We start from the raw sequence: 11852 nt of genomic DNA, 5'->3' as shown, positions 1-11852 counted from the left end.
CCTAATGACTGGAAAGCACTGCTGGTTCTTTGCACTGACCGCTGGCTATGGGGCACATGGGGCAGGCTGCCCCAGCCAGAAGCAAACTGACATTAAGGAAGTCAGGAGCAAAAGGGAAGAATAAGCTTACACCCCTAGTCAGAGGGGATGGAGTTGCTGTCTCTCCCTTCTTGGAAAGGAGCTGCCCTAATGCAGTCTGGGCACAGGAGAGCCCAGCACCCACAGGGGCGGAGCTATGGTTGCATACAATTCATCCCCTCCAGCAAAGCGTCTCTCAAACATTCACCCTAAGGGGTTTCCCTTTCACAGTTCCCACAGCACTGGTGATCAACACCACCTGTTCACCTTCAGGGGCCACCAGAAACCTGTAGCTACATGGTGGGGGGGCGGGGGTCATTTAATTTGGGCATCAGCTCACCTCCCTGCACTTAAAGGGTGATAGCTGGCTAGCTTTGAGAGCTCCAACACTATCTGGCCTTGATGAAGCCAGCAGATAGCGCCTCTTTGGGCAGGTGGCTTTGGTGAGGGTGGCTTGGCCTCCTTCACAGGATAGGAAGAGAGGCTTTGCCAGATTGGATCAGCTCAGAAGGTCGCTCCAGCCCAGTAGCCACCACCAGCTGCCTCAGTAGAAGCAGCCCTGCAGGAGCACAGGGACAGTGGAGGAGCTATCTGGCCTGCTCTTCAGCTGGGACTGGGGCACCTGAAGCCATCCTACCACATTTGTCTTCAGCAAGCTGGTAGCTCCCCATGGCATTCTAGATCTGAGCAGCCCAGAGAGCCAGGAAGACATCAACCAACCCGGGGGCATCCCGGAAAGGGTCATTTAACTGGGGTCTGGTTAAATGTGTTTTTTTTTTTTTTTTTTTTTTTACTGTATTGTAAGATGGGCATATTTCATACTTCCCTGCTCTTGGGCAGTGGCTCTGATTAGGTTCTCAGGAATTGGAGAGCAAAATATTTTTGCACTTTGGGCGATGCAAATACATAACGCAAAAGCATTTTCATCACCACGTTCATCCGCTTCACGATATACTGGGGCTCCCCATTTTTATATGCAAAAGTCCCAAGGGAGTTGTGCACGTAAGAAAAGCTTGCACATGGTGACAAATGTGGTGTGTGTGTGGGGGGGGGGGAAGAACCGGGGGGAAGGAATGTCGGGTCATGGATTTCATGGGTAGACCAGTAATCTGGGATTAATGCACAGGAGGAAGCGTAGAGTGGGGACAAGAGGAGTCACTGTTAAGAGACAGACCCCCGTGGCGCCCGGTCCTGCACTCAGAACACTAGAGGCACAGGGGACTTCGGCTCAGATCCAGTGGCACTGTAAATTGCAACAAACCGATTACAGTGGCTGTACACTGGTTATAAAGGCGGGGAGGCGGGAGTCATTAAGTAGCATAGTCCCAGCTGGTATGGGAAAGGAGTGTAATTTACAAGATGAAGCAGTAGCAGGAAAAGGAATTAGCATAAGGCAGCACACCCACTTCCTAATTGAACACCGCCCGTTCTGGTCCTGTCCTTTCAGTGCATAGGCTGCATGCATTTAACACAGCCATTGATTGCCAAGGGTATGCAAGTGGCATGACTTTGCCATTTACACCCATTTTGAGGTGTAACTGTCGGCACCATTTACATCACCATCTCATTTGGCCCAAAGACTTCCATGGGAGTCACCGCTGCTTACTCCAGGCTGCAATCTTCTGCTTGGGGCTTGGAACCAGCACACACTAATGCGTCTCGTTTTGTGACGGACACATCAGTGGAACCTCCGCACTGTGCTTTGTAACGCAAACACTGTCCATTCAGATCCACAGGCCCAGCGGTGGCTGTGCAGGGAGCACCAAGCCACTAGGACCCATGCATTCGTCACCCCCCAGGGCAGAATGCCGCAACTTATGCTAGCTGAGGTTGAACGTACCCACTACGTGGAAGCTACCACTAAATTATTACAAAGCCGGCCACTTAAAGAGCAATAAGGCCAGCATGAAGGTGTATCACATCAGCGCACTCCAGCTTCCAGTGGCTGCCAGATTGTTTCTGGACTGACTTCAAAACCTGTGTCCTAATCTACAGGGCCAATAACAGGCGAAGTCCTGGCTGTCCCACAGACCCTGATCCATCCATGGATTGACCAGGGCCACTTTGCTTCTCAGGGATACTGCACACTTACAAGCACCAGGTTCGGACAACCCAGGTGCAGAGTCAAAGTTCTCAGCAGCAGATCCCAAAGCTGATCCCAGAGGAGACCAGACTGATCCCAAACTCAGCTCCTTGCCCCTCAATGGCATCTCCTCCCATGGAGGCCTGGGAGAAGAGACAACTTTCTGGGAACGTGGTGGGGAGGTCATGTGGCAGCTCATGGCACCCTAGTGTTTTAGAGCAACTAAAAAGCCAGGAATTAGCACAGGGATGCTACATCAACGCATTAATAGATGGGTGGGTTCCACATCCCCAAAACCTGAACTGCAAACTCCTTCTCAAATCCCCAACACACCCAGGGGCCTGTGACGCTCATTACTAAGGGATAGCCAAGCACTCAGCTGACTGACATGCCCCAAGTGATTGAAACATATAGCCATCCCAATCTTGAATATCTGAGTGGATTTGCTATAGGATACAAAGCCACTTACCACCTAAAATCCAAATCAAGTCAGTCCGATTAAAACCATATGACAGCTGTTCTGCGTCCTGTACGTTTGAAGGGGTCAGGCCAGCTCTTCAGCGGACAGGAGTTCACATCCCAACTGGCACCCATGCCGGCGGTTTCACTGGAGACACAAAAGACTGAATGAACATGGAGTAGTTCGAGCTTCAGGTCAGATTTCACCCAGTGCACTGCCACTGACTATACTGTATGTTTGGTGGACAGTGGATTTTTAATTATTAGTTGAAAGAAGCTTAAAGAGATTCTGCTTTACTTTCTCTCTCTTCTTTCAGACTTCAGTGACTGTTCTGTACACGTTTTAGAAATCTTTTTTTAAATGTGTCTCACATACACGGATCAGAGGACGTTAGTGTCCCACCACTAACTGGAAGTGACTAGAATCTTCTCCCATGGGCAAGTGATTACAGAATTGCCCATTATGGGTGAGACTTTTTGTTTGTTTGCTTGGTTTTGAATATTGTTGAGTTTTGGCCTTTCCCCCCATCCCCCTGAATGTTTTTCATGAATTGTTGTTATTCAGCACGTTCTAATTTGGGGGGCAGGGCAGTGTACACTTCCTTCCAAGCACATCGTTCTGGCTGTTAAGACAAACAATATTAAGACAGAATTGACCAGTGATCTACTCTGATCTAGTTCAGCATCGAGACAGATTTAGGCCCTCTCTCTATAAAATTATATAGGAATCCATGCATTAAATTTCAGCATAGAGTGAATTTTTATACCTGAGTTATCAGTCCTTTAAAATAGGAAGTTAAAATGGAAAGCTACAGAACGAGAGAAACCAAATATAATACCAGTCCTGCAATTGCTGCAGTCGTAAAACATTATAAATGAGTTCACTATTTCTGCCACTAAGTGTATTTTGCATGATTCTCCACTCCTCTGCAAAGCATCCATCAGAGGGCTATCATGTGCCCAGTTCACAAATTACTGAAATGATTACATATAACTCTACAGAAGACTGACAAATGTCCTTAATGTGATGCACAGCATTAATCTTTCACAAACACTGTGTCAGACTAGTGAGATGTTCATCCTATCTTACATATGCAAAAGTGTACACTTATGGGGTATGTAAGGCATTTTTATTTTTACAACGTATCTTTTTAATGCCGAAAAATAACAGCCACTATTAATTTTCACTTTAAATGCAATCTGAATATCATTGCAGACAAAGCATACAAAGATCACCTACAGACATGGTTAGGTACACAGGTCATAAGATGTGCCAGTTAAAGATTACCGCTTTATTCTTACATTTGGGTCGGACTGACATCGCTTTTTGACATTTAATCATTTTAGCAAATAACCATGCCATTAAACAAAGGCAAACGCACATATATACCACAACACACAAACTTATCAAAACTTAAAATTTGTACAATTTACTTTGACAAACAGAAACAGGCTTGTTCTCTAGTAAGTGAACCAAACAAATTTGTCCAAAAGAACCTCTCTGGCCACACAATTTACCTTGTTCCGAAAAAAATTACAGATGTTCTTAATAAAAAGGCACATTTGGCAGCTACTAAAACTGGCATGCATCTGGCACAGGACTTCCTCCCCCCCCCTTCAACCTTTCAGTCATCTGGTGCATGACATCATGTTTGTTTGTTACGGAGTCAAATGCAACCTTATCCTTTGTTCACTTGATTTTGCAGCAATTGGCTACTTAATGCACGATTTTTCATTAAAGGCAAAAGAGAAATTTGCTCACAGTTGACAGAAAAATGCACTTTAAGGTGTTGGTTTTTGTTTTGTTTTTTAAATGGAAAATAAGGCATGAAATTTACAAACCAAGTTACAGGGTGCTTTTGGCTTTGTAAGTGTATTGGGCCATATGTTTCTTTCCTTAACTAATAGCGCTAAGATGACTGCAGCCCACATATCAAACACCATTGAAATGACCGTTCAACGGGTGACATAGGGAGTGCAAAGAGAAAGATCTAAGAAGCTGCCATTTTTCTTTCTGCTTTAAAAATGCATTTTTCAGCAAGACCCTCCCTGTTCGCTGACACCAGTATGAATTTTGAGAGGGAAACCAAAGCGTGACTTTTACATACCACAGGCCAAGTACACTGATCCCAGCAACTCAGTATTAAGGAATATTGTTATGAAAACAGACATTGATGAATGAGGGGGAGTTTTCCTGGTGGAGTCTCAATGAACGACTGCTACGAACATGGAAGGCTGCGTACGAGATGTGCTATGCTAGGATAAGACAACACCACAAGCAGAAAGAACTGGCATTTCTATTGCCAGGCATTAGCTCTGCTACAGGAACTGTGGCAGAGCCGGTTCATTTGAATAGCCGTAGTGGTACAAAAGAAACACTTCCCTGCATACAGGAAAATAGAACATCTTTCAAAAGAACACAAAGGGCCTGATCCACAGCCTGCTAAAGACAATGGAAAGACTCCCACTAATTTCAGTAAGTTTTGGATAGGGTCCCAATTGAGTGATACTAGAGTTTACAGGTAAGAAAAGCCTGATTTAAGATTCTGTCTGCATAAAAGCAACAAACGATACAACAGAAATTATGATAAACAAAAGCGCGAGAGTGTAAAGGCATAATCTGATTTGTGTTGGGGGCACAGACCTCTCTCGTTTCTTTTTTAAAAAACGATGGTTAAGCAAGAATTTAGAAACAATTGCAAGAGAGAACACACAAAGTGGTTTCTAGTTTATGGGAGCATTCTCAATGATTTCATGGTATTGATTCTGAAGCAAGGACAAAACTCTCTCCAAACAGACACTGCAAAATCATGCCTGGGTTGTTGAGTGCCATGACGACAGTAATTCCTTGCCTAACAACCACGTGTTAAATAATTTTTCCTTGCACTTTATTTCAAGTTAAACTTATAATGAAGTTTTCGGCATCTGAAAAGCTAACATTTACAAACTACGCATGTAGAACTTTTCTTTTTAACATCCAGTTTTCACTTCTGGGGAAAAGAAGAAAGATTGAATTTCTCTTTATCCTACACTGCCGCACTACACTCTAAATCAGACAGACTTTAGGGAGAGATTTTAAACATTGCTCAAATATTGCACTTTCATGTCTCATTAATGGACTTAATTTCTCCTATGCCCCCGCCCCATGCAAGCACCCAATAGCTGAAAACCAATACTCCGCAACAGTACAGTTCTGACTTGTGAGCAGTGTCAGACTTTAAATCTGGGGTCGGCAGTAAGACAGAAATCCATTTAGCTAGTTGTTGGCTTAAGATTTTTCATTATTCCATGCTATTATTCAAGATCATTTTATCAACAATCTGGCAATATGAACAATAAAAATGATGCCATTTTCCCTGCCAGTATTCAGGGATATTTGCTCTAACCCCCATAATCAGTAACCAATGCAAACTTGTCCAAATGTGAAATTCTTCCATTTTATAAAAAAAAGTTATTTCTTGAAAATACAAATAAAATTGACAAGTTCTGAGAGAGGCCAGTGGCTCAGCAGTTGTGTTCAACGGTCTCCTCCTAGACACAGGGATCTGATTTCTGGTACTGGGTTTTCACACTTTGTGGTTCAGGCAGCACATTGGAGGTGTGCCGTACGCTGGTAAATAGCAGATGATTGAGCAGGTGTTGCTGAGCTCCGAAGGAATTTAATCTAGGTTTTTATATGATACTCATCACCAGAGAGTCTAATCAACTTCTACAGATTTTTATCCTCAACCCCACTGTAAAGTAGGGAGGTATTAGCAGTATTTTGCAAATGGGGAACTGAGGCACAGAGAATATTAAATGACTTGCCTTAGTGCACACAGAAAGGCTGGGGCTGGGCCAGGAACCGAACACAGGTCCGCGCCACACCACTGTAGTGCCCTATCCACTAGGCCATTCTACCTATCTAGCCTGCCTTGGTGATGACAGGGACCATGGTTTTGGGTGCAGAGGACAAGCGATGTGGGTTCTGAACATCTGACTAACATTGGAGAGCTCCCTGGCTTTCTCCTGGAAAGTCAGCAACTTCTAAGACATTGCATCAAGGGTATTCATTACTCTTAGTTAGATTTGAAGAACTGGGAACTTCACTTACATTTCTTGTAGGATAGGATTATATAAAGTACATATGTAAGAATGTCCTCCTCTGAAGCCAAGTTTATAAATCTTAGTTATAAAGGAAAAAGGTACATTTTTTGGTGGGGGAGGGGGCAGGAAAACATGTTTCAAAATAGAAATGTTAAAGATATACACAAAGATACAACTGACAAATTCTCAACGTTTGGCTATGACAAAATATGCTGCTTAATGCTGATGAAATCAAAACACTTTCTGAAATGTAAAGACCAAACTGTAGTATCATGGTGCATATTCCACTACTCTAATGGCATTGTAGAAAGTTACTAAAATAATAGATTTCCATCATGATTCACTCTACGAAAACTGTCTCTAAGGATATGGTGTTCTGGGTTGCTGAAATGTATTTTGATTTTATCCAACAGGAAACATGATATAATTTTACTACGACCCATGAGTCTTAATAAAGATGAGATACTGCACACTTCACAAACATTATGGTAGAGGAGATTAATAAAGCTTCTTTTCTTCAATAACTGGCATGCATTACTGTCACAGTATTGGTTAGAATCAGAAGAGTAGTACACAGGTTTATGGATAATCCATGTCATGATATTTATGCAGATAAATGTTCTGTCATGTACATTTCTGACATAGTAAAGAGCTACTGTAAAGATTAATAGTTTTTAAGACAGTTTGAAATTCTATAACAAACTACATACATGTCTTGGAAATTTAAAAACATGTACAGTAATTCACTTTGAGAATAACCCAGCTTTGTCATTCTAACTACACTTTGTTTCACATGCCAAAACCTGATTTCTCTTTAGACTGTTCTTTATTACTAAAATACATATACTGAATTATGAAAAAATGTGTACCACAATATGTGCTTTTATCCCCTTATCAGTGTTTTTAACTGAAAAACTGAATTGTACATTTGTCCATGTAATAATTTAACGTATGTCAGCCAAACAAATGTGTATCTTTATTTCAATTAAATTAAAAACAATATGCAAGCATATTTATGCAACATTCACTATATACACATGATTTATGCAAACGCAAGGCAATTCTACGTATGCTGATTAATCTATGGTTAGTAAAACATGACAATAACTATGGAAGATGGCCAGTGAGTGCCCCTTTTCACAAGTGACTGTTTTCATGGCATGATTAAAGAAGAATAGTTACAAGCCATGAAATGGATTATCAGTAAACCTTAACAAGAATGTGATATAACCTAGCATAGATTAACAGTCTTTCTAAACGTAGTAGAATATTTCAGACAATAGTGCTGTTTTTTTAAATTTTGTTGTCATTTTAATGACATAAGACTTTAATCTGCTCTGTTTAAAGAAAGCATTAATTACCCATTATGCTTCCTGGCAATAGTTTCTTTTTCAACTGGCACCATAATATTTAATAAAATAATAATAAAGTACCTCTTTGGTGAAGCCTAGGTACCCATACTATTCACTGTAACAATTTGTAAACAGGACCGCAATACAGTGCTATGCCTTAGTTCTAACATGGTTAGGTACCACAGATCTTCCTCACAGTCCTTTTCATGATTTTAGGAGAGTATTTTAAAGCAGGGAGTAAAGTAAAAAGGAAATTAAGAAGGATATAAAGTTCCCTGTTTTGAGATTTTTAAAAAAGTGCATAATGTTTTCATTCTAATAACTGTGTTACTGTATAGAACTGATGGATACAAGACTATATTTTCCATTCCCGTACTGGACATTAGAGATCATTACACAAAACACGGTCTCTGCTTATTGGCCAGAAAAGTCCCTTGAGTCAGTTTTCTGGTACAATCAATCAGTTGTCCAATTTCTTTAGAACAGCATCCTGCATACTACAATAGGAACAGCGAGTTTATCAGTTGATCACGTCTGCTTCTGCAATTCAGTTTCTGTACACTGCATTCCCAACCTAGCATAGTTTTTAATGCGTGGAGTATGCATCCAAACTCCTTGGCGCCAGCAGGTTCAGTGCATCCATTGCCAGCAACAGACGTAGTGCCAAGAAAATGCAACTCCCAGCACAAAGTACAATTCAGGAGGAGTGGGCGTTCTCCAACAAGGGTGGTCCGTCTCGGTGCATCGATGGATGGGTGTGCTCCCGTTTGTAAGTTTTTGGAGGAAGCTTTGGGATATGTTGAGAAGTGCTTTGTCGTGGAGGGACAGGTGGCCCCTCAACAGAATGGAGGTCCACGTCCTGCGGTATCAAAGGAGGGGAGGGCAGGTGCCTCCGTGCTACATGTGGAGAAGGTGTTTGAGGGGGTGGGGGAGTAAATGGGGAGGGACTGTTTGGGAAAAAGGTATTGCCAAGTTCATTTTTTCTACCTAAGGGCGGTGGCTGGAGGTGTAGTGGTGAACTAGAGAAAACATCAGGAGTTCGCACAGGTTCTCGTGGTGGTAATACAGGAGGGCTTTCAGGAGGATCAGATATGGAGGTCCGGTCTGGCACGGAGTATCTTGGCGAATAGACTTTTGATGTTGGTTGTCGAGGAGGAATTGCTGGTGGACTGTCCAGATGCGCAGAAGTAATCTGAAGTATACAAACATTTAATTCAAGGGTTATCATCTGTATTATGATAGCCCCAATGCCTCAATCAGGATCAGGGCCCTGGTTGTGCTACATGTTATATGAATATGTTCAAAGACTCAATCCCTGCCTGAACACACTTAATGTCCAATTAAAGACAAGACACAGCCAACAAGTGTTAAACAATCGGAGGGGCAGGGGAGAGAGGACCCAGGCTGAGAGAGAATGACGATACAGGGCAGTGGGGGACAGGGGAGGAAGTACTGGAGGCCGCAGGAGGCATAGTGGTCTTGTGCTGCAGAGTTTCTAAGCTGATACCAGCTCAGCTGGGGCACCTCTTGTAGCAAGAGACCCAGGAATGAGTAAAATCCAAAGGGATTTACCCTCTGGAGAATGAGAGGGAAGAGAGGGGCAGATACTGTTTAAAAGGAAAGGGAATGAATGATGTTCTGTCCTGAAGAAAGAATAAAGGGTGGCATCTTCAAAATTACCTACGTGACTCAGAAGCATGAGTTCCACTGACAGCCAACGGAACTATAGCATACCGTACACCATTGCCAGCTAAGGGCATTATAGAATACTGTATGACAAAATCAGAAAGGCTAAGGCACAAAATAAGTTACATCTTGCAAGGGACATAAAAGGCAATGAGAAGAGGTTCTTTAAATACATCAGGAGCAAAAGAAAGGAAAGCATAAGTCCTCTATTTAGCGGGAGAGGAGAACTAATAACCGATGGTATCAAGAAAGTTGAAGCGTTTTATGCTTATTTTACTTCAGGCGTCACTAAAAGGGTTAATGATGACCAGATACTCAACACAATTAATACTGACAACAAGAGGGAAGGAATGCAAATCAAAAGAGGGAAAGAACGGGTTAGGTAACCTCCTAGGGAATCTGTTCCCTGGCAGTTAGGAAGTTTTTCCTAATGTCCAACCTTAAACCTCCTTTGCTGCAATTTAAGCCCCTTGCTGCTTGTCCTATCCCCAGAGATTAAGGAGAACCATTTATCACCCTCCTCGTTGTCACAATCTTTTATGTACTTGAAGACTTATCATTTCCCTCCCCTTTCTCCTCTCCAGACAAAACAAGCCCAATTTTTTCAGTCTTTCTTCATAGGTCAGGTTTTCTAGACCTTTGATCATTTTTGTTGATCTTCTCTGGACTTTCTCCATTTTGTCCACCTCTTTCCTGAAGTGTGGTGCCCAGAACTGGACACAATACTCCAGCTGAGGCCTTGTCAGTGCCGAATAAAGAGGAAGAATTACTTCTTATGTTTTGCTTACAATACTCCTGCGAACACATCCCACAATGAGGTTAGGATTTTTTGCAACAGTGTTACACAGTTGACCCATATTTAGTTTGTGATCCACTATAACACCCAGATCCTTTTCTGCAGTACTCCTTCCTAGGCAGTTATTTCCCATTTTGTATTTGTCCAACTGATTATTCCTTCCTAAGTGGAGTACTTTGCATTCGTCCATACTGAATTTCATCCTGAATGCCCACACATTTCTCACCTTTGAAGGCGATGATTCTGCTGGCGCAGACTCTGGTCGTCTCCGTGGAGGAACAGGAGGAGGACCAGAAGTTTCATCAGAGATTTTGGTAAAGCTTATGGACGACACAGATGCAGATCCTGATGGATATTTAAAAACAAAAACCTTCAACATGATGTACTTTATCTACCCTTTATTTGTTCTGATTGCTTTTAATGACTACTTAATTAGCAACAATTTGCTTTTACTGAAATACGAATGCAAGGGAGATAATTCAGCACATCATCATCATGTCTTTGGCTTGCTCATAAAAGAACAGCTGTAAAGTATGGAGATACTTTAGTTTTACACAAGGAAACTACCTAAGAAATATATAGTCTTCTAGTTCTGGCTCCAGAACTATGCTATGTTATGGTCCTCTCTCTGGCTCTCTGTCAACTTCTCCTTCCTCTAAACTCTCACTACCAAAAAATATAGGTGATGGCTGGTGGTGCTGGCGTAACTCCAGCATTGTAAGGGTAGATGTGACCCTGCAACCTATAGGGCATCTCAGTGATGCAGAAACATCTTATTTTATGGGAGGCAGTGTGACTCAGTGGACAGGACAGCCCAGCAGACAGGGCACTGGAATGGAACTCAGGAGATCTGGGTTCTATTCTCAGCTCTGAAATTGGCCAGCTGAATGGCTTTTGCTGTGGACAAGTCACTTCACCTCCCTGTGCTCCTGTTATATTAATTTGAAAATGGGGCTGGTGATATTTCTCCCCTTTGTAAAGTATTCTGAGGTATACTGATGAAAACTGCTCTAAAACTAGGTAATAATAATAATAAATAATAATATGTGCACTACAGAATGACTAGCCCTCTTTGCCTGGAATGAGCAGGGCGAGAGGGAACTGATGGATTTGGTGGAGCATGGAATTGTGTGAAAATATTATTCAATTTCATGCAAACTTTATGTTTTTTAACTCTACATTTTTCTTGAGAACATTTAGGCAGGTCTGGCATCATAATACTTCTAAGCTCTTATCGAGTGCAGTGGTTCTCAACCTTTCTGGACTACTGTACCTGTTTCAGGAGTCTGATTTGTCTTGCGTACCAAGTTTC

General features: G+C 42.3%; 1 protein-coding gene across 3 annotated transcripts in view; it reads right to left on the bottom strand.

Annotated features, from left to right (window-relative positions):
* Window positions 1-7284: 7284 nt before the first annotated feature.
* The window catches only part of SOS1 (SOS Ras/Rac guanine nucleotide exchange factor 1), a 93242-nt gene continuing 88674 nt past the window's right edge, over window positions 7285-11852 (bottom strand). For all 3 annotated transcript variants that reach the window (XM_073339808.1, XM_073339811.1, XM_073339809.1), the window contains 2 exons: window positions 10767-10885; window positions 7285-9250 (listed from right to left, as the gene is read on the bottom strand). In XM_073339808.1, the coding sequence (XP_073195909.1) occupies window positions 8756-9250; window positions 10767-10885 (614 nt within the window). In that variant the 3' untranslated portion in view covers window positions 7285-8755. The remainder of the gene's footprint in view (window positions 9251-10766; window positions 10886-11852) is intronic.

Source organism: Lepidochelys kempii, chromosome 3 (genome assembly GCF_965140265.1).
Source record: "Lepidochelys kempii isolate rLepKem1 chromosome 3, rLepKem1.hap2, whole genome shotgun sequence".
Lineage (NCBI taxonomy): Eukaryota > Metazoa > Chordata > Testudines > Cheloniidae > Lepidochelys > Lepidochelys kempii.
The sequence above is the reverse complement of the archived record's forward strand: the minus strand, read 5'-3'. Positions and strand labels throughout refer to the sequence as shown.